Genomic DNA, 22,229 nt, shown 5'->3' with positions numbered 1-22,229 from the left:
GTGAAATCACAGGAGCCGGGCCACAGTGGGCGGGAAGGCGTCACCCACGCGGAGAAGCCGATCACTTCCGCTTTGGGGACTGTGGGCGCCCCTCCCCCGCGCACCCCTGCTTCCTGCTGAGCTCGGACCCAAACCCAAAGTGCCTGGGCTTTCCCGACCCTCTGCGGTTCCCCCCAGTTGCTTGGTCTGGGGCCTCCTCAGGGAATAAAGACACCCTCCCAGGCCCCCCTGCAGGGAGCCGGTGGGTGTGTCATTCTCAGCCCCGAGACTCATCTTCCCACGGAAGTTTTGGGTGACTATTTTTGCTTTGGGGGTGCACCCAGCTGTGCTTACTGCTTGCTCCGGGCTCTGTGCTCAGGGCGCCCTCTGGGGCCTGGGGATGAAGTCTGGGTCGGCTGCATACCCGGCCAGAGCCTGACCCTCTTTACCACGCCCCCCCCAGCTCTGCTGAACGGGCTTTCTCTGGCTACCGCTATACTTTGGTTTGGGGGCCCACTTGGCAGTGCTCAGGGCTAGCCTCGGCTCTGTGCTGGGATCGCGCGCTGGTGCACACCAGGCGAGCGCCTTCCTCTGCACCCTCAGCCCAGCTTTTCCTCTCAGTGTCAGGCTCCGCGACTTACAGCAGTGCTGATGGTGGGCTTCGTGGCTCCTGTGCCCAGAGCCCCCCACGGCGCCCTCTGCAGAGTGCTCCACCCCCTCCCCACCCCACGGTCCATCAGCTCGCAGGCCCTGCCGCTTCGGCTCTTAGTGGTTCCTTACCGTGTGCCTTTATCCTCACGCCCGAGAGATCATGCTGCGTCTGTCCCTCTCCTTTTTTTTTTTTCCTTTTTTGGGTCACACCCGGCGATGCTCAGGGGTCACTCCTGGCTCTGCACTCAGGAATTACTCCTGGAGGTGCTCGAGGGACCCTATGGGGTGCTGGGAATCGAACCTGGGTCGGCCACGTGCAAGCAAACGCCCTCCCCGCTGTGCTCTGGCTCCAGCCCTGTCCCTCTCCTGCGGCTGAACTATTCTGTGTGATACTCTCCGATATCTACGAAGCGACCAATGGCACGATTTTATTTTTCCGTGTCCGATTGTGTGTATGTGCCCATTTCTCTGGCACGTTACTGGGCACTGGGGTTGTTCTCCAGATTTGGACTATCGGAAGGAGCACTGTGATGGCTGTGGGCACACAAATGCCCACCTCAGTGCCCAGTTAGAGCCTGGGGCGCTGGAGAGAGGACGGAGAGTTGGGTGGTTGCCTTGCACGCAGCTGACCCGGGTTCGATCCCCAGCACCCCATGTGGTCCCCTGATACGGCCAGCAGTGATCCCTGAGCACAGAGCAAACGAACAAAACAGATGCAGGTCGGGGTGAACTGCAGTTAGTTGATTCCTAACAGACTGGACAGCAGCTGTGGCAGTGCCCTGCTGCCGTAAGAGATAAAACGGTGATATAATTGATAAGCACGCCTCGCATGTGCAAAGTCCCGGGGTCCATCTCTGGCCTCTCACGGCCCCCTGAGCACTAACTGGAGAGGCCCCACACTGAAAAATCAATAATTTGGGGACCAGAGAAATAGCACCGTGAGCAAGGAGATTCCCTTGCATGCAGCTGCCTCGGGTTCAAGCTCAGACACCCTATTTGGTCCAACAAGCCCCACTAGAAGTGACCTCTGAGCACAGAGCCAGGAGCAAGCCCTGAGCACCACTGGGTGTGGCCAACGTATCAATCAATGAAACAGATAAAAGAATGTGTCTCTCTAGAGGAGTAAAAGCAGAAGTGTCTCACTTGAGAAAGCCAAAAGAACCAGTGGCTGGGGCCAGAGAGATGGTTCAGTGGTTAGGCACCTCCTTGCACTCCACCAACCCAGCTTTGATCCCCAGAACTGCATATGCGCCCCCCAGCCTGGCCCCTGAGCACTGAGCCAAATACCAAAGCAAAGCAAAGCAAACTGAGCAGGAAACCGGGCGCCAGGGCCGCTGGCTGGACGTCACCGAGGCACAGGAGAGAGACGGACACCGGCCCTCTAGGCTCCCGCAGCTTGGCGGGATGCAGCTGCGGGAGAGAATGACACGGCCCTGGTCCCCTCGCCGACGCCGCCCCCAGAGGCGCGTCTCAGCCTGGTGGGAACGCTCAGCTCCCGGGGACGGATTCATGCACCCCGGAGCGACTCTACGGGCCCGGGAGGGGAAGGCGTCACTGCGGGCACGGGGCCTCCCACGTGCCGGAGGGGGGTCCATGCCCCCCGGGACAGGGACCAAGGGGTGCTCCAGTTGGGGGCACTTTCTGGTTCCAAATTGGAGCTACTGGGGCTGGAGCGACAGCACAGCGGGGAGGGCGTTAACCTTGCATGCGGCCAACCGGGGTTCGATTCCCAGCATCCCATAGGGTCTCCCAAGCACCGCGAGGGGTGATTCCTGAGTGCAGAGCCAGGAGGAAGCCCTGTGCATCGCTGGGTGTGACCCAGAAAGCAAAAAAAAAAAAAAAAAAAAAAAAAGCAACAATAAAACAAACTGGAGCTACTAACTGTGGTTCCAGAGACGCTTGTCCAACCTGTAAGACACAGCGAACCTGCCTCTTCCTCCTTACCCCCCTGCACCAGGGCCCCGGGGCGGGCAAGCAGGGCTGAGGACCCCCTGAAACACCCTCGCTCCGCACCAGCAGCCCTCTCTCAGCGGCCATCAGGGAGGCAGGCAGCCCTGAGGGACCCTCAGCAGGGGGGTGAGGGAGCCCGTCCCACTCCCCGGCCGCTGTCACTGGCCACCGCCAGGCTGTTGGTATGTGCCCTTCTCACCGGTGGAAGATGATGTTGTCACTGTCACTTCGACTTGGTTTCCCCAACGGCAAGAGCCAGTGGGCGCCCTGGTCTGGAAGCCCCCAGCCACCCGCAGTCGCTGGGGAACTGTGTCCACTCCTGTTGGAGGTGCAGGACCGGAGCCACAGACGGCCACATGATGCAGAGTAGGACAGTCCAGCCACAGAGCTGAGTCTGGGGCGAGGGGAGATGGGGAGCGCCCTTGGGACACTGGTGGAGGGACACAAGCACTCTGGTGGCGGGAGTGGTGCTGGGACGACGCAGGCATGAGCCCACCGTTAGTCGTGAATCCCACCAGCTCCCGCCCCAGGGTGCGGGGGAGAAGCTGTGGCAGCCGACCCCGACCTCCTCTTAGGCCTGTGTCCAGGGTTGGGGGGGCCCTGCCACGCCTGTCACTGTTTCAGGTAAGAGTCCCTCCCGCCCCTGCCCGCCTACGCGTGTGTATGGGGGTGGGGCGGAGACCTGGGCCCCTGGGTGGGAGCTGGGGCGCCCTGAAGTCCGACCTACGCCCAGCCCCCCCAATCTGTGGAGGTGGGGGGGTCACACTGCTGTGAGGGCTGGACAGGGGATGCATGTCTAGGGTGGGGGGCTCAGTGTCTCTTTTTTTTTAAATTCTTTTATTTATTTATTTATTTTTGCTTTTTGGGTCACACCCAGCGATGCTCAGGGGTTACTCCTGGCCGTGCTCAGGGGACCATATGGGATGCCGGGGATCGAACCCGGGTCGGCCGCGTGCAAGGCAAACGCCCTACCCGCTGTGCTATCGCTCTGGCCCCTTAATTCTTTTATTGATTCGCCATGTGGAAAGTTACAAAGCTTTCAGGTTTAAGTCTCAATTATACAATGCTCGAACACCCATCCCTTCACCAGTGCACATATTCCACCACCAAGAATCACAGTAACCTCCCCCCTCCCCCCCACCTCTCCAGCCCCCCACCCCGCATGTGTAACTGGTAAATTTCACTTTACTTTCACTTTATTTTGATTACATTCAATATTTCAACAAAAAATTCACTATTATTGATTTGGAGTTTCTCCCCCCTAAAGTCGACCTGCTGAAAAGGAAGCATTTGGTAATTTGTTTCCCATTGCAGGGGGGCTCAGTGTCTCTGAACACGCAGGGTGATGGGGGTGCAGGCTCGGTGCCCCCAGGCCGCCTAGACAGCAGGGTCCCCTGAGCCAGGAGTCAATCCTCCAACCCCCCACGGCTTCCTGGGACGGAATCTGACCGCTCCACAGCCACCCGCTGCAGCCAGACGGGGCTGGACGGGCAGGGACAGCCAGGCCGCGGCACAGAGACCCTCTGACGTGGGACGGCACAGGGCTGCCTGCCAGCCGGGAGCCTGGGCGGGCCAATGACCCGGGCTCGGGGAGGCAGCCCCCGGGAAGGCTCTGTCAGTCGCACCCTCTGCTGCCCACAGTCCTGGGCGGGGCGGCCGCGGTCGGGAAGAGCCGCCCGAGGTGTCCATGCGCGGCGGGGGAACAGGGCAAAGGCTTTGACAGGGCGACTGGACGTCTCTGGAGGGCTTTGGGCACCGGTGTCCGGCTGCGCTGCCGGAGGCGGGAGATAAGCATCTCACACTCACACAGAGACGCGGGCGAGCAAACAGTCTGCCAGACAGTTCCCGACTCACGCCCAGCGCCAGCTGAGCTTCACTGCACCCCCAAAGGCTGCACCCCGAGAGGCCAGGATTCCGATCTCTCCCTATCCTCACGGCCCCCTTCCAACTCCGTTAAATAAGTAAACTTTTTTTTTTTTTTTGCCTTTTGGATCACACCCGGCGATGCACAGGGGTCACAATGACTCCTGGTGGTGCTCAGGGGACCCTATGGGATGCCGGGGATCGAACCCTGGTTAGCTGTGTGCAAGGCAAAACGCCCTTGCTCTGGCCCCGTAAACTTTTATTTTTTTGAGAGGGGTTTGGACTGTTCTGGTGGGTGCTCAGAGCTGCTCCTGGTTTTGTGCTCAGGGATCACTCCGGGCAGGACTCAGAGGCCCATGCTTGGTGCCCGGGGACAGAGCTCCGGCTGGCCACCAGTTTTGGATCTATTTCGCAGAGACAGAAATGCTTCTCTTGGGGGCTGGAGCAATAGCACAGCAGGGAGGGCATTTGCCTTGCATGCGGCCAACCCGGGTTCGATTCCCAGCATCCCATATGGTCCCTTAAGCACCGCTAGGAGTAATTCCTGAGTGTAGAGCCAGGAGTGACCCTTGTGCATGGCCGGGTGTGACCCAAAAAGAAAAAAAAAACAAAACCAGAAATGATTCTCTTTCCTCACAGAGAGAAGCAAAAAGCTAAAAATTAAGCGACTTTCTTGGGGGAGGCTCACGAGCAGTGCTCAGGGGGCACTCCAGGGGACGCTCAGCTTGGAGGTGCTCCGGTCCGGGTGCTGCTGGGGCTCACAGGGACACCCTAGAGCAGCCCGAGGGCTGAGAAGTCGCAGGGCCGGAATCCCCTGGCGTGCGTTCCTGCCTGGAGACCCAGCTAGGCCAGGGCGGGCTGCAGGCGACCCTCTGCACCCGGGCCCGGCCCTGGGGCGGGCGGCAGCGGGGCACGTGTGAGGGGTGCAGGTGGGCAAGGGAGAGCAGCGCCCCCACCTCCGCTGCACCAGGACTCACGCAGTTGGCCTTGGTCAGCGGGGAAGCGGCAGGAAGTGGGGGCGCGTCCGGACGTGCACCCCGGGAGGGTGGTCCGGCCAGGTGGGGCGCGCACGTGCGTCCTTCTGGGTGCAGACAGGGCCGCCCTGGTGTCCCGCAGGCCTTGCCCGCGCTGAGGGTCAGGAAGCCCCTCTGGGACGCCATGGCGGTGACTGGGGGGGGGGGGCGACAGCTTTGTGGCACTCGCCGGAGAGCGAGGTGGGCAGGGAGTGGGGGGCGGAGATGTCACCAGGAACCCGAAGTCACGTGTGCTTGCAGGGCCAACGGGCCTTGTTCCTGCCCACTGGGGACGCTGGTTAGCCCCTTGTGCGCGCGGAGCCTCCCTGGCTCTGCCCGCCTCCCCCCTGCAGGAAGGGTGGGGCGCACCTGCGGAACCGCGCTGGCCACCTGCCGTGGCCCCACCCGACAACGGCGAAAGGAGAGGCCCCAGGCAGCCGCCCCAGGGCCTGGTCTGCGCCAGCCGGCCCCGCCCGCCCCCCGCCAGCCCCGGCACTGCTGGGCCCACGTGGGGCGGGACGGGGCGCGTCTGGCGCACGGTGGCCCCGCGCCCGCCCCGCGCCCGGGCTGTGTGGGTCCGGAGGGGCCAGCAGCGGAGGGAGGCGAGGGGTGACCCCGACCGACCCGGGAGGGAAGCGGGCCCCCGCCCCCCGCGCCTGGGGCCTGACCCGGCACCAGCGGGCCCCCTCCCCGTCTCCCGGGCGACCCAACACCAACACAAACAGCCGGAGAGGGCCAGCCGGGCTCCGGGCTGCTCGGACCCCAGAGGCCGCCGGACGGCAGCAGGGCGGGGGGGGAGGGGGCCGCGAGACCCCCAATACGGGAACCCCCCGCCCGGGCGCTCCGGGCCCCTGGAGAAGCCGCGCGGGGACACTCCCGGGGGACGCGCCGGGGCGCACGGGGCCGCCCCGCCCCCGCCTTCCGGCCCGCCGCGCGCGCCCCTGCGCCCCGCCCCGCCCTTGCGCCCCGCCCCAGTCCCTCCCCCGCCGCGGCCGCCGCGCGCGCCCCTGCACCCCGCCCCGGCCCCGCCCCCCGCTCCCGGCCCCTCCTCCTCCCCGGCCCGCCGCGCGCTCCCCTGCGCCCCGCCACGGCCCCGGCCACGCCCCCGCCCCGGCCCGGCCCTGCCCCCTCGCCCCGCCCCGCCCTCGCTCCCGTCCCCTTCCCCCCGCCAGCACCAGTCCCCGCCCCCCGTTCCCATCCCCCCGCCCCTGCTCCACGTTCCGCCCGCCCCCCGTTCGCGCACCCCAGACCCGCCCTCGTCCCCGCCCGCCCCGCCCCCGCCCCCCCGCCCGCGCGCCGCCGCCCTCGCGCGCGTCCCCGCCGCCGGCTGCGCCCACCGCGCCGCGACCATGAGCCTGGGCGCCGGGGGCCCCCCGAGCAGGTGAGCGGCCGCGGGCTCGACGTGGCGGGACCCCCAGGGGCGCGGGGCCGCGCTGGCCGCGCCGCCCGGACAAAGCGTCTCCGGCGCGGGGCTCGGCCCGACCCGGGACCCGGACCCGGACCCGGACCCGGCAGGTGCGCGGGGCCGGGCGAGGCGGTTCCGGGGCTGCGGCCCCGACGCGGCCCCGTTTCCCGCCGCGCGGCGGGACCTGAGGCCGCCCCGGGCCCCCTGGGTGCCCCCTGGGTGCCCGCCGGGTGCCGGCGACCCCGCGCCCGCGCCGCGGAGGGTGGGCACGTGGGTCCGCGAGCGGCCGGGCCGGGCCGGGCAGAGCCGGGGGAGCTCCTGGGCCTTAGAAATAGACTCGAACCCCGGGCCGGCCTTACGGGGCCGCGCGCGCCCGTCCTGGCACGGCCAGGCGTGAGCCCTGAGCACCGGCGGGCGAGAGCCCTGAGCACCGCGGGCTCTGGTCCGACCCCCGACACCCCCCCCCCCGCCGTGGGCCCCGCCGAGAGCCACATACGGACCCCAAGCCTCAGCGAGTCCCGGGGACGCCAGACCTTCGCACCGCGAGGGTTGAGCAGAACTTCGGGCCCTTTCGGAAGTGAAAGTGGAGGGGCCGCGGAGGTAGCCCAGTGGGCAGGCCACTGGCCTTGCTCACGGATGGCCCGCGTTGGTCCCAGGCGCCACTGGGAGTGAGGCCTGAGCACCTTGGGGCGAGGCCCCCCCGAGCAAACGGCCCCCCCAAGCAACCGGGCACCCCAACAGAACCAAAGGAGAGGTCACGGGACATCCCTTTGAGGAGCTGATCCCGGGGTGCTGAGTCCCCTGCTTGGGTCCCGGCTTGGAGTCTCTCTGCCCACTCAGGGCCACCCCCTGCAGTCGGCTGCCCGCTTCTCAGATGGCCACCAGCCCCTCAGCCCTGGGTCCGGGGCACCCCTGGGGAGTGTCCAGGCTGGGTGGACTCCCTGCCATTCCCACCTCTGGGCTGTTTCTTACCGACTCTTGTATTGTTTGGATGCTCCCGCTACAGTGCTCAGGAGTCGCTCCTGGCCTGAGGGTGCTGGGGGAATCCGAAGCACTGGGGATCGATCCCGCGTTTCTGCGTGCATGGCCTGCACTCCGGCTGTCCCTCCAGCCCCTGTGTGTCACTGAGTGTAAGCCCCGGGTCTGCAGCTGCGGTTGTTTATCAGTGAGCAGGGGCAGCAGGGCGCCCGGGCCGTGAAGTGGGGCCCGAGCCTCACCCACCTGCTCGAACCCCCTTGAGCTTGGGTTTGTTTTTGTTTTTGTTTTAAGTGCGAACTTGTAAACCTCTCACGCCGGGCATGGCGCACAGATGCAGGTGCCAGTCACCCTCGGGCCTCGGAGCAGGCGAGCACCGGGCCAGGCGCTGAGTCTGCAGGGGCAGAGAAGGGGTCTCTCCCCAGGCGTCAGGGCGGGGAGGGGCCAGGCTGCAGCGGGAGGGCGGGCTAAGGCCCGGGCCCCGGAGCCCACCGGGTTCCTGGAGGAGAAGGACCATCCGTGTGGAGGGTTTCCCTACGATAGGAAATACAGTTTTAGGAGCCAGTGCAGCAACGCAGCAGGGAGGGCGTTTGCCTTGCACACAGCCGACCCGGGTTCAATCCCCGGCATCCCACAGGGTCCCCTGAGCACCACCAGGAGTCATTCCTGAGTGCAGAGCCAGGAGTGACCCCTGAGCATCGCCAGGTGTGACCAAAAAAAACAAAACAAAATAATTTTACATGAACTAAGATTAGATATATAAAATGATGAAATTAGGATCAGTTTATAAAACGGATTTTGTTTTTTTGTTTTCTCATAGCGATGACCAGAGTGCCTCTTTGGAAGACAAAGGTATGAGACCCGCTGCTGCGTTTCACAAAGCCAGTTTGTCCTCGTTTTTATCATGGTTGACGTTTAGAAAGCGAGTTTGTCCTGGGTTTGTTATATCACTGTGTGTGGCCATCGCTTTGTTACATTCTGCCCGAGTTACAGAGAGAAATGAATGGAAGTAACCACCAGTTCAGATAATGGCAAATTTCCAGAATGAAAGATTGTTTTTCAACAGGTACTCAAAAAGTCGAGCACAGGGACATTGAGTGTAGAAAATACATGCTCTTAAGCCTCGCTCTGCTTCCACACTGGGTCTGACGTCCTTTTAACCTGCAGAGAGTCCAGCAGGGAAGGCGCCAACCTTGCAGCAGCCGGCCCGGGTCCGATTCCCCGGCATCCCATAAGGATCCCTGAGTTGGAATTCCCGAGTGCAGAGCCAGGGGTAACCCTGAGCATCGCAGTGTGGCCCAATCCTGAAAAGAAAACTCATTCTTGTGCGTGGGGACACACACACACACACACACACACACACACACACACACACACACACAGGTGACCACGCTTCTCACTTTAAATTTGCAGGAAGGCCTGGCTTTATCCTGTTTCAGAGATGATGGACTTTTCTTGTTTGTTTTTTGTTTGTTTGTTTGTTGGGGGCCACCGTGGCTCTGTGCTCAGGGATCACTCCTGGCCGGCTCGGGAAGGGCTTTGGTTCTGGGCGGGCAGGCCTGGGGGTCCACGCTGACCCTCTGGCTGGAGCCCTGGGCCAGAGCATGTTCTGCTCCGGCCTCGGTTACTGATCGGCCGGGGGGGTGTCGGGGACACCAAGCGTCTTGGGCAGGAGATGCAGCCATGACCAGGAGCCAGCAGATGCAAGTGGACACAGCAGGCCTGGCCCTCTGCTGGGAAGGCCGCGGCTCTGCTGGCCTGCAGCCCTGGCCCCTGGCTCCTGGCTGCCCCGAGAGGCGAGGCAGGAGGTACTAACATGGCAGGTTAACCACGACGGCCCACGTCTTGTCGTGTGTGTGTGTGTATGCGTGTATGTGTGTGTGTATGCGTGTATGTGTGTGTGCATGCGTGTGTGTGTATGTGAGTGTGTGCATGTGTGAGTGTGTGCATGTGTGCGTGTGTGTATGTGTATGCGTGTGTGTATGCGTGCATGCATGCACGTGCGTGTGTGTGTGGTGGTGGGGGGGGTTCACGTCAACTCCTCTCTCCCCTGTAGACTGCCCCAGCCCCGGCCTGGACACGTTGAAGGAGTCCACGTCAGGTAAGGAGTGTTGCTCAGTGCTCGGGGCCTGCGGGGCCCCGTCTGAGCAGGGCTCAGCGGCAGCTAGTGTGACTTTCCCGGGCGGTGGGCACTGTCGCTCTGCCCGCAGTCAGGTGAGTTCCGCCTTTCAGGGGACTCGCCGTGTCAGTGAGGCTCGGTGGGAACTCGGGAGCCGAGGGGCGGCTCCGAGAGGCTTCGCTGGTGTGAGACAGTGGTCTCCACCCTGCCACCACCCACCCCGCAAAAATACAAAAACAGAAACAGACGCTGCCCCAAGGGAAGCGGAGAATTTATCTGCAGGGCAGTGGGGGTATTTCCTAAACTGAACGTTTGCCCTAAAACAAGATCTGCCAGCCCGGGTGGCTGGTGCGTTCTTGGCCGGGGCAGCCTTGGGTGCTTCCTGGAGGAGGGGGTGGTGCCTTGAGCTCTAGGGGGCTCGGCGGCTCCGGGCGGGGAGAGAGTTTGCTCAGGAGGGGCAAGAATCAGGGCCCGGAGTGGGGAAGAGCCGGAGGGCTGGGGCGAAGGGACGGGGTGCAACAAGCAGGGACCTGAGGGCCAGCAGGGCCACGCCAGACCTCACGACAGTCAGACGGACAGACAGGCAGGCAGGCAGGCGGACGGACAGACAGACAGGAAGACAGGCAGAGAGACAGACAGGAAGGCAGGCAGACAGGCGGACAGGAAGGCAGGCAGACAGGCGGACAGACAGGCAGACAGGCAGACAGACAGGCAGGCAGGCGGACAGACAGACAGGCAGACAGGCAGGCAGGCAGGCGGACAGACAGGCAGGCAGACAGGCAGGTAGACAGGCAGGCAGACAGGCAGGTAGACAGGAGGCACTGGCGTACACAGGGTGCAGAGCATTGCAAGGGACCCAGCTCCAAACCGCAGCATGGTGCCCCCTGTGCCCTCAGGGCCTGTTTCCGGGCAGCGGTCGGTGGGCCGGGGGGGAGGGCGGGTGGCTGACTCCCGGGCTGCCTGAGCCCCCCCGCCCTGGAGGCAGCCTGGCCGAGGAGCCCAGCAGACCCCACCAGCGTGTCCCACAATCTGGGGGCGGGTCGGGGTATGAGGGGTTCTGGTAGCCTTAGGGCCGCAGACAGTGGGGCTGGGAGCCACGGCCCTCCAGCCTGTGTGAGGGTCCAGGCCGGGATGGGAGAGGAGAGACCCCCAGCTGGACGGGGCGGCCCCTCCCCGGTCAGCAGGTGCATTTGGAGACTGTTAGGGGTGGGCACAGCCCCCTCTGCACTGGGCAAGGGTCAGGGGTCCAGGAGGGGGCGTCCTGGGCACCGGGAGGGGCGTGTGCTGGGACGCGCTCTCAGAGTAGCTGGGCACTGTGGGTTGTGCTTACCCCGTATATGACCCCTGACCCTTGCCGCCAGCGTATATGGGCACTTTTTTGGGGGGTCTCAGGAGTGACAGCCCCTTTCCCCTGTACAGTGGTTTTGGCAGCCCCAAGTGATCCGAATGGACATTTATTACTTTGGTTTTGGGGCCACACCCAGTGCTCAGGAATTACTCTTGGCTCAGTGCTCAGGGTCGGGCTTGGGAGGGCCTGGGGGCCCTCTGCAGGGTGAGGGGTCAAACCCAGGGTTGGAAGCTCAGCTCCCCCCGGCCCGAGAAGCCGCTCCCTTTCGGGCGGGCCCCGGAGTGGGCGGCAGTCGGGTGCAGGTGCCGTGTCCTTTTAGGAGGGGTCAGCGCGTCCGCGTCCAGCAGCAGCGCCGAGAGCAGCTCGGACAGTGAGGCGGAGTCAGGTGAGGGGCCAGCCGGGGCCCGCGCTGGCTGTGGGGTGGCGGGTGGCGTGCCGGGGGCGCGTGGCGGCCGCTGTCCCCGGAAGGCCCTTCCCGTTGGCCGGCAGAGCGGCCCGACAGGCCGGGCTGGGAGAGGAGCGGGAAGGGTTGGCGACGGGTGGACACGGGCCCTGCGCGTCTCGGCCGTCCCCACCCTGACCGCCCGTGTCTCTTTCCGTCGGCAGATGATGAGGAACCCAAGGCGGAGGGACCGAGTGAGTATTTCCTTCCTCGGAGTGTGATTTGTGGTGGGCGGTGGGGGGGGGGGCGGTTACTTCTGTCTCCGTGCAGAGTCGCCCCAGCTCGGCGGGGCAGGAAGCGGCAGGGGACCCCTGGCCGGAGCGGGGCAGCAGAGGATGCCGCCGGGGAGGGGGGCTTCCTGCCCACGGCCCCGGGCCTCCTGCACTTCCTGGCGCCCTGTCGGCAGCGGAGTTGGGGCGATTGCTCGGGGGTGACTCAGCGGCCGCCGTGAGCACTGGCGAGCGCCCAGGCCCGCCCCGGGGGGCGGCTTCCAGGTCCTGAGGGCTGGGGGGGGCGCGGTGTGCGCCTGAGCCCCCGGAGGGGAGGTCACGTTGTGCGTCCAGGCCCTCCCTGTCCCGGGGGCCGGGGTCTCTCCTCGGGCGGGTCAGGGAGAGGAGACGGGCTCCCCCAGGCCCTGCGCTGAGACAGGAGCCCCCCGCCCGCCGTGAAGAGCCGGGGGTTTGGTCCCCGTGGCCCCGAGCACTGTGGGGTGCAGCCCTGGAGGCCCCCAGCCCCCGAGCAGCTCCTTGACCCTTAGCCCCTGCCAGAGCCGGCCTCGGGGCCTTGAGTCATCAGCGGGGCCTTGGCCCCCCCAGCATGCTTGGGACCCCCCCCCCCCGAGAGGAGAGAGGACAAAGCCCCTTGTACCGGAGAAAGTGGGAGTCGTGTGTCGGGGCCGGCTCCGTCCGGGGGTCGCACGGGAGCAGGGGTCACTGGCCAGCGCAGCGTGAACCCAAGCCCACCCTTGTCTCCACAGCCGAGGACCCGGGGCAGCCGTCCACGGAGCAGGTGCCCGCGCAGGGTGAGAGACGCCGTCCCCCGGGGGCCGAGCTGTGGGGGCGCCTGAGCTGCGGGTGGACGGGGTGCAGGTGGCTGGGCTGGGTGGTCTGGCCCGCACAGAGGCGTTGGGGGGACCCTCCAGACCCGTCTCCGCACCCGGTGCTGAGAGGGTGGGTCTCCAAGGCGGCGCCCGTTAAATCTCGTCTCCGAGGTGCCTGGCTTGGCCTTGCGTGTTTCTCTGTCATTTCAGCCATGTGTGTAGAGTGTGTTTCCCTCTATTGTTTCGGCCATGTGTGTAAAGGCGTTTCCCTCTCGTTTCGGTCTTATATGTAGAGTATGTTTCCCTCTGTTATTTTGGTCATGTGTAGAACGTGTTTCTCTGTTGTTTGGGTCTTGTATGTAGAGTATGTTTCCCTCTGTTATTTCTGTCTTGTATGTAGAGCGTGTTTCCCTCTGTCATTTCGGCCATGTGTGTAGAGCATGTTTCCCTTTGTTGTTTTGGCCATGTGTGTAAAGTGCGTTTCCCTTTGTTGTTTCAGTCGTGTATGTAGAGTATGTTTCTCTCTGTTGTTTCAGTCTTGTATGTAGAGTATGTTTCTCTCTGTTGTTTCAGACTTGTATATAAAGTGTGTTTCCCTGTTATTTCAGCCATGTGTGTAGAGCGTGTTTCCCTCTGTCGTTTCGGTCATGTGTGTAGAGCGTGTTTCCCTCTGTCGTTTCAGCCATGTGTGTAGAGCGTGTTTCTCTCTTCATTTCGGCTGTGTGTGTAGAGCGTGTTTCTCTCTGTCATTTCGGTCATGTGTGTAGAGCGTGTTTTCCTGTCGTTTAGAGTCCCAGAGGATCCAGCCAGCCTGCGAGCACTGTACCGCGGACACTGTGAGTACCCTGGGTGGCGGCGCTCGGCCCCCGCTTGCGGGGACGGCGTCTGCTTCCTTGCCACTGACCGCGCCTCCTTCTCCCCCAGAAACTCAGCGAGCAGGTGACCCCCAGGCTGCTGTCCAAGGGGCAGTTTCTGTAAGTAGCCGAGCTCGGAAGGGCTGGTTGCGGTTCCTGGGCCACCCCCGGCCTCCCGGGCTCACCCTGCTGTGCTCAGGGGCTCTCCTGGGTCGGCCCCACGCCAGGCAAGCGCCTTGACCTGCTCTGTCCCTGGCCCAGAATACTTGGTTCTGGTGATTGAGTTTCCTCTGCAGAGTTCCAGCGGGGAGGAGGGCGAGGAGATTAGCCATACACAACACTGAGAACATCCCCCCCCCCCCCCCGAGTGGGCTCAGGGGCTTCTCGTTCTGTGCTCGGGGGTCTTTGCTGGCGGTGCTTGGGCAACTCCACGTTCTTGGAGCTCGAGCTGGGCCTCCTGCAGGCCACACGCACTCTCCGGCCTGTGGGGTGCCCCGGGCCGAGACCGACTGGGCTTCCTCCGGGAAGTACCCGCAGAGCGGCAGCCCGTCTGAGGGGGTTCCCAGCACTCGCCCAGACTGCAGGAGGAACAGTGGAGGGCCTCTAGGTCTCCTGGTCTGGAAAGTGGCATTTGGCCATGTAGTAGAGCAGCCAATAAATTATGTAGATCACTGTAGCACTGTAGCACTGTCCTCCCGTTGCTCATCAATTTGCTCGAGTGGGCACCAGTAACATCTCCATCGTGAGACTTGTTACTGTTTTTGGCATATCGAATAGGCCATGGGTAGCTTGCCAGGCTCTGCCGTGCAGGCGAGATACTCTCGGAAGCTTGCTGGGCTCTCTAAGAGGGGTGGAGGAATCAAACCTGGGTCGGCCGCGTGCAAGGCAAATGCCCTCCCTACCCACTGTGCTATCGCTCCAGCCCCAAATCATATAGATATTGTGGATACAGTTTTGAGACACAATCTTAAAATATGTTAAGCAAGAAAAAGCCATGCAGAACCAATAGACACAAAGGAGGTGCATATTCACATGTGTGCGTAGGTCCGTACATGTATGCATGGATATATGTACACACACACACACACACACACACACACACACACACAGAGTGTTTTTATGTCCAGGAAACATATGGAAAGGATTTCTGTCGAGGGTGGAAAGGAGTAAGTGGGTGGATGTAGAAATGTGTTTTACACCGTTAGTATCGGGGGCCGGGGCAGGGTGCAGTGGGCAGGGTCTGGCCTTGCACGTGGCTGACCTGGGTTCCAGCCCTGGTCGTGTGGCCCCTCGAGCCCTGCCAGGAGTGATCCCTGAACGCCCCAGCAAAGCCACTTGGACTGAGGAGGCTGCTCGGCTGGAGCTCAAGGCCTCCCCGCTTCCGCAGTCCCCAGCTGGGCAGCCGGGCGCGTCACATGGTACACAGAGTGGGGAGGGGTCTCTGCACGCGCAGGCGGCCCCCCCCGCACCCCATCGAAACGGCTTTTAAGCCATTAAGAACAAATTTTTTACCATTTGTTAGTGCCAGCTGTTTTCCCTTGCGTGCTTGTACTCCATCGGGTTTTCCTTATAGCAATAAAGATGGTTTGAGTTTTTTTGGGCCGGAGCGATAGCACAGCAGGTAGGGCGTTTGCCTTGCACGCGGCCAACCCGGGTTCAATCCCCGGCATCCCATATGGTCCCCTGAGCACCGCCAAGAGTAATTCCTGAATGAAAAGCCAGGAGTAACCCCTGAGCATCGCCAGGTGTGACCCAAAAAGCAAAAAAAAAAAAAAAAAAAAAAAAAACACGATGGTTTGAGTTTTAGAAATCAACAAAACAATTCCAAACGCCCAGTAAGTCCAGCGAGCGAGACTGACCTCGCGTCCGTGGGTCCCGTTCCTTCGGGCCCATCTCACGGTGCGCGTGAGTCGCTCCTTCGTGCTGGTGAGCGAGCGCCCGGCCCTCGTGCTTGTCTCTGCCTGCCGCAGGCTGAAGGTGGACGGGGAGGGCACGTACCAGTGCACAGAGACCGGCCTCATCTTCGAGGTCACCCGGAAGGTGGACATCAAGTACTGCGTCCTGTCGTGGAGCAAGTTTGCGGAGCTGGTGGAGAAGCCCTGGGTGGTCGGCGGGCCCCTGTTCGACGTGAAGTGTGAGCCCGGAGGCCTCAGCTCCATCCAGTTCCCGCACTCCCTGTGTCTGGGGCGTAAGTCCCGCGTGCCCGAGCCCCAGGGGTGATGGAAGGATGCGCGTGCGTGTGTGTGTGTGTGTGTGTGTGTGTGTGTGTGTGTGTGTGTGGCATGTGAGAGTGAGTGCGTGCGACTGTGAGAGGGTGTGTGAGAAGGCATGCATGTTTGTAGCATGTGAATGCATGTGTGAGTGTGGAGATATGAACATGTGTATGTGAGCACACAAGTAGCTTGTGAGCACTGAGCATATGTGCCCATGTGTGCAAGCACACATGCATGTGTAACATGAGTACATGCATGTAAGCAGGCATGCATGTGTGTAAAACATGAGAGTACAGTTGGGTGACCAGTGTGCATATGTGACTGTGTGAGCACATGTGGGCAAGTGCACATGCATCAGACAGGCATGAATGCATGTGAGCACATATGTGTGAACTAGTGTCCACTGGTGGGTGCATGTGAACAGACCTGCACACGTGAGCACATGTGTGAGTGAGGGTTCACATGTATAGTCAGGCATGCACATGTAGCATGTGTATGAGTGGGTGTACACATGTGAACATATGTGAACGTGCATGTCTGCTTGAGTGCATGGGTGGGTGTTGGCATGTGTGGGTGTGGGCTGTGCCGTGTGATGGTGTGTGTGGGTGGTGTGTGTGTGTGTGCAGGTGTGATGTGTGTGGGTGTGGGTGTGGGCTGTGCCATGTGATGGCGTGTATGATGTGGGCTGTGCCATGTGATAGCATGTATAGTGTGGGCTATGCCGTGTGATGGCGTGTGGTGTGGGCTGTGCCGTGTGATGGCGTGTGTGGTGTGGGCTGTGCCGTGTGACGGCGTGTGTGGTGTGGGCTGTGCCGTGTGATGGTGTGTGTGGTGTGGGCTGTGCCATGTGATGGCGTGTGTGGTGTGGGCTGTGCCGTGTGTGTGAGCAGGGCCCCAGGGGACAGGGTGGCTCTGGTGTCACTTTCTGGCTCTTGCAGATCACGACACGGACATGACCTTCCGGGTGTTCCACGTGAAGAGCTCCGGGGCATCCCTGGAACACGCCGTGGACCACTCGGGCACGCACGTGACGTGGCGCGTCAGCTCTCTGTCCCCCGTGGGGCCCGTCATCCAGAGCGAGGACGCCGTCTCCCACCACGGGGCCGTGATTCTCTACAAGGCCGTCGACCAGAACCCGTCCTTGTCCTTCCGGGTCTACATTGCCACCAACAACGAGTCCTTCATCAAGGTGGGCCGCCTGCCGCCCGCCCCTCGGTGCACCTGGACCCGCGGTGGGGAGCCCGCTCTGCTGAGCCCCGGGTGCTGCCTTGCACCCCGCCCCCCCCCCCACCTGCGGGAGGCAGGACGGCCCAGTGGGGCTCAGGGAGGGCTGCCGCGCGGGCCGGGTTTGTCCAAGCCCGAGTCAGCGGCCGCTCCCGGATTAGCTCATCTGACCGCAGGCTCTCGGGGAAAGCAACCTCCGGGCTCTGGGTTTTGTGGCTGCGGAGACCAGGGGGCTGGGGGCCGGGCGTCCTAAGCCCTGTTTTCCGGGCTGTGGCAAGCGCGGCTCCTGGGCCCGTCCCGCCGGGTCAGCACAGGGGCGGGTGGGGGCGGGGTGGGCACGAGATGGAGCCGCAGAGGGCGGGAGGGGAGGGAGGAGCAGGGAGCTGGAGTGGGCGCTCGAGACTGGGGACCACTGGCCCGGTGAGACGCAGCCGCCCCCCCCCCCCCCCCCCCCCCCCCGGTCTGGCCGCAGCTTCCCCAAGGACGGGAGCTGTGCGGGTTTAGAGCCCACCCGGGGCCCGAGCGATAGCACGGTGGGGAGGGGGCTCGCCGTGCTCGGGCCGCCCAGGGCCTCCCTCCAGCACCCTGGGCCCCAGAGCCCGCCGGGAACCAGCCCCGAGCACTGCTGCGTGTGCTCAGAGGCCACGGGCCAAACCAGGACGAAAAACACACCCTCTGGGTACAATCAGTGTTTGGATTCGTTTGTTTTATTTTGGGCTTGGACCACACCCGTCAGTGCTCAGGGGTCACTGCTGGTGGACTGGGCCGGGGTTAGCCGCGTACACGCACACGCCCAGCCGCTGTGCAGTGCTCGGGCCCCTAAGCAGCGGAGGGCGGAGTAGCACTGGTGTTCAGGGCCCGACCGACATGAGCCCGACTTCCCGGAGGGCTGACGTCAGTGATGGGGGCGGCCAGGGAGCCGGGCTGGGGAGGGCTGCGGGCCGCACAGGGTGGGGGCAGGCGGGGCGGGGCACGCAGGTGGCCCCAGTGCACCTTCAGCTCTCGGCCCCCACGAGCCTGGCCCCGACACCTCCCGCCCGTCGCTGGGGCCACGCGCACGGCAGGGCTGTGCCTGGGGGCTGCTGACCCCCAGCCCCGAAGGCAGGCGTGCGGGCCGGCAGCCGCCGGACACTCCACCCTCCCGCTGCTGCCACCAGCCTCAACCACCCGTCTCGGCCCAGGACATCTCCAAGGCGGTCAAGCACTCCTCCAGTGAGGTTCGTGAGGATCGACAAGCCCCCGGTGTGCCAGAAGAAGCTGCAGGACGGGCAAGAAGTACCGGCTCATCAGTGAGCCCGAGGCGGAGATCACCCCCGAGGTGAGTCCGGGGGGACCGGAGCCCTGCCCACCCCGCCCGAGGGCCCGGGTCGGTCCCCAGTGCCACGACACGCCGCGGGGGTCAGCCCAAGAACTGGGCTGTCAGAACTGGGGGTCAGAACAAGAACCCACCAGAAGGGCCCGGCGGGCGCTGGGGCCCACCAGGGGGCGGGAGAAGCGGGTGGCCTGGAGTCGGGGGCGGGGGCAGCTGCTTATTCTCCCTCGACGGTTCAGTCGCCGCCACGGGCGCTGCGCCCCTCGGAGCTCTCTGGGGCCCTGGACATGGGACTCGGGCAGCGGGCTCAGACTCCGACCCCCCGCCGCGGGCCGCCTGCAGCCTGCCCTCCGCCGCTTCTGCCCTTCCTGTGTGGGGGGTGGTTTGGGCACAGCTGGCGGTGCCCAGGGCCGACTCCTGGCCCTGCACTCAGACCTCACTCCGCGGGCTCAGGGACACAGGGACGCTGGTGATGCCACGTCACCTGCTGCTGGCCGTTGTGCTGCCCTGTCATCAGCCCCTGCGGGGCAGGACAAACACCTCTCTCTCTCCCTCTCTCCCATCTCCCTCCCTCTCCCCCCTCTCTCCCTCTCTCCCATCTCCCTCCTCTCTCCCTCTCTCTCCCCTCTCCCTCACCCTCCCTCTCTCACCCACCTCTCTCCCCCACAATCCCCACTCACCCACTCACCCCTCACTCACACCACCCCCTCACCTCCATCCACCCATCTCCCTCCCTCTCTCACTCTCACCTCTCCCCACTCACACTCACCCACTCTCTCCTCTCCCCCCTCTCCCTCTCTCCCCCTCTCTCTCCCCCTCTCTCCCACACTCCCCCTCTCTCCACCTCCCACACCTCCCTCCCTCCACATCTCCCCCCTCACTCCCTCACACCCTCCCACACTCCCCACACCCTCACTCCCCTCCACCTCACTCACCCTCTCCACACCACTCCCTCTCCCACTCTCACTCTCCCCCACTCTCTCTCCCCTCTCTCTCCCCCCTCTCTCTCCCTCTCTCTCCCCTCTCTCCCCCCTCTCTCCCTCTCCCCTCCCCTCTCTCCCACCCTCTCTCCCTCTCTCTCCCCCTCTCTCCCTCTCCCTCCCCTCTCCCCTCTCTCTCCCTCTCCCCTCTCCCTCCCTCTCTCACTCTCTCCCTTTCCCCTCTCCCTCCTTCTCTCACTCTCTCTCTCCCCCTCTCTCTCCCCCTCTCTCTTCCCTCTCTCTCCCTCTCTTCTCTCTCTCGCTCTCTCTCCCCCTTCTCTCTCCCCCTCTCTCTCCCCTCTCTCTCCCCCTCTCTCTTCCCTCTCTCTCCCTCTCTCTCTTCTCTCTCTCTTCCCCTCTCTCCCTCTCTCTCCCTCTCTCTCTTCTCTCTCTTCCCCTCTCTCCCTCTCTCTCCTTCTCTCTCCTGTCCCCCTCTCCCTCTTTCTCCCCCTCCCCTTCTCTCTCCCTCTCTCTCCCTCCCCTGTCTTTCCCTCCCTCCCCTCTCTCTCCCTCTCTCTCCCTCCCCCTGTCTTTCCCTCCCTCCCCCTCTCTCTCCCTCTCTCTTCCTCTTTCTCTTTCCCCTCTTTCTTCCTCTCCCTCTCCCTCTCTCCCTCTCTCTCCCTCTTTCTCTCCCTCTCTCTCCCTCTTCCCCATTCCCTCTCTTCCTCCTTCTCTCTCCCTCTCCCTCTTTCTCTTTCCCTCTGCCTTTCTTGCTCTCTCCTCTCTTTCTCCTTCTCTCTCCCTCTCCGTCCCTTTTTCTCTCCTCTCTCTCTTCATCTCTCTCCCTCTTTCTCACTCCCTTTCCCTCTTTCTCTCTCCGTCCCTCCCTCTCCTTCTCTCTTCTCCCTCTCTCTTCCCTCCTTCCCTCTCCCTCTCCCTCCCCCCCCAGGAGATTGAGTTTGTGGACGGCTCGCTTTTGAAGCTGAAGAGCTACATCGAGGTGTACCTGGAGCAGCCGGTGGAGGGTCAAGCTGCTGCTGTGGAGATGGACTCCGAGGAGATCGTGTGGAAGGCGAAGTTGCGAGAGTGTGAGTGTCGGCCCGGGCCGAGGGCTGCGGGGCGGGGGGGCCGCGCAGCAGAGGCAGCCGGTTCTCAGGCCCTCGTCTTCCTCTCCTCGGCAGGGTGGCGGCTGGCCCGGGTCTGAGTGCCCCTGCTCGGGCGCTGCGGGCCGGGCCTGTCCCAGTGAGCCGGGGGCAGCCCCGCCTCCCGAGGGGCTGACGGCATGCGCCGTGCTTGGCCCGGGTTTGTGGCCGGGAGGTTGCACGGGTGCGGCCAGTGGCGGTGTGGCCGTGCCGGGGGCAGCGCCGGGAGGGGACGGGCCTGGCCCCTTGCCAGCTTGCAGCAGGACCGACACGCCTGGCCCCGCAGCCCACGCACGAGCCCGCCTGCTTGAGCTGTCCCGTGTTCGGCTCCACTGGCTGTGCTCAGGGACGACCCTGGCGGGGCTCCGGGGGCCTCAGGGGACGCTGGGGACGGGCCCGAGTCCGCTGCACGTGAGGCAGACGCCCCCGGGGCCTCCAGGCCGGGGTCTGACCTCAGTGTCCCCCCAGGGCTCGTGTGGTGTTGGGGCCACACCCGGCTGGGCTCAGGGTTTCTCCTGGGGGAATCGGGGCCACAGGCGGGACCAGGACTCGGACTGGGCTTGGCCGAGAGTGGCACAGGGTGTCCTCGCACCCCGGCCTGCCCTGCCCCGGCTCTGCCGAACTCCCGGTGTTCCGCCCCCACCCCAGCAGCTGAGCCTGTCGCTGTTGCCCTAAGCACACGGACCCGGGACGGACATGGGCACCAGTGGGCCGGGACCACGGCTCCTGGTGGCTCCGTTTACTCCCTTCCTGGTTCTGGGCAGGGCGGGGCTGCACCCCTCCCCCCTGCGGCTTCCCCCTCCCCCCTCCCCTCCGCGGCCCGCCCTTGGCGGCTCTGAGGGAGGCTGAGCGGATGGGGCACGAGACGCTGCCTGTCCCGCTTCTAACCGGACCCCCACAGCCTCCAGAGCAGCCCTGGGCAGAGCCGCAACCCCCTGCCCTGCGGCCCGCGTGCACCTGGGCCGTTCCGGGAGTGGCCCCAGGGCCTTGGTCTCCTGCACCCCTTTGGGTCTTGAGCCTGCTGCTTCCCGATGGGTGTTTGTGGGGCAGAGGGGGTGTCAAGGGGCGGGGGCGACGCAGCCAGATGCCCAGGGAGACGGAGCGAGGGGGCCCTGCTCCTGCTGGCTGTGGGCACGACTCAGCCGGGGCTGTCTGAGCTGACAGATGCTCGCCGGACACTTCCTCAGCCATCAGATTCGGGGGACAGGGGCAGGGGGGCGTGCCTTGGGGCGGGGGCTTTTCTCAGCCACACAGTGGGTGCCCACGTCCAGCCCGGCCCACTGGGGGGTGCCCATGTCCAGCCCGGCCACCGGGTGCCCGGCGCCCGAGCCCTGGACAGCGGGTTTCTCTGCCCGGCCTGCACCCCACCCCCTAATGAGAGCTGGGCTCCCGCAGGTGACTGGACCCAGCAGGATCAGAACCGGAACACCCCAAAAAGCGGCCTGAGCGGTGAGTGTAGATGTGGGGGACGCAGGCGCCAGGCGGCCTGTCCCGGGGTCCTGGGGTTCCCCGGTGTCAGCGCAGCCCCCAGGGGCGAGTTTCCCACTGATTCCCCTCCAGGGGCGAGTTTTAAGACCAAAGTGGTGGAGGGTGGGGTTGGATGGAGGGTGCCAAAGGGAGGGCACGGCCCGGGTCAGAAAAGGAACCCACGGAGAGAAGGGAGAAGTGGAACACGGGTCCTGTCGGAACACCGCGGCCTGCTGGGCCGGGGGCACCCCGCGGGGACATGGGCCTGTCGGGACACGGCGTCTGCTGGGCCGGGGGCGCCCCTCGGGGACAT

At 64.2% G+C, this 22,229-nt stretch overlaps 1 protein-coding gene across 1 annotated transcript; it reads left to right on the top strand.

The window, feature by feature from the left end:
• Window positions 1–6,751: 6,751 nt before the first annotated feature.
• LOC129402103 (NACHT, LRR and PYD domains-containing protein 1a allele 5-like) lies at window positions 6,752–20,331 on the top strand. The gene is made up of 12 exons (XM_055127079.1): window positions 6,752–6,837; window positions 8,657–8,688; window positions 9,893–9,937; window positions 11,623–11,688; window positions 11,910–11,939; window positions 12,722–12,766; window positions 13,574–13,620; window positions 13,709–13,758; window positions 15,609–15,826; window positions 16,790–17,040; window positions 18,257–18,393; window positions 20,257–20,331. Exons 1-12 carry the CDS (start codon window positions 6,806–6,808, stop codon window positions 20,285–20,287), a joined length of 984 nt encoding a protein of 327 aa, XP_054983054.1. The 5' UTR covers window positions 6,752–6,805; the 3' UTR covers window positions 20,288–20,331.
• The last annotated feature ends 1,898 nt before the right edge of the window (window positions 20,332–22,229 follow it).

The sequence above is a fragment of the Sorex araneus genome, chromosome 2, assembly GCF_027595985.1.
Source record: "Sorex araneus isolate mSorAra2 chromosome 2, mSorAra2.pri, whole genome shotgun sequence".
NCBI classification, from domain to species: domain Eukaryota; kingdom Metazoa; phylum Chordata; class Mammalia; order Eulipotyphla; family Soricidae; genus Sorex; species Sorex araneus.
The sequence above is the reverse complement of the archived record's forward strand: the minus strand, read 5'-3'. Positions and strand labels throughout refer to the sequence as shown.

Bases quoted from the DNA above. Each gene is read 5' to 3' on its own strand.
- LOC129402103 (XM_055127079.1), top strand. From the start codon at position 6,806: ATGAGCCTGGGCGCCGGGGGCCCCCCGAGCAG. The intron at 12,767-13,573 runs GTGAGAGACGCC...CCTGTCGTTTAG, and splicing joins GGAGCAGGTGCCCGCGCAGG to AGTCCCAGAGGATCCAGCCA. The intron at 18,394-20,256 runs GTGAGTCCGGGG...CTCCCCCCCCAG, and splicing joins AGGCGGAGATCACCCCCGAG to GAGATTGAGTTTGTGGACGG.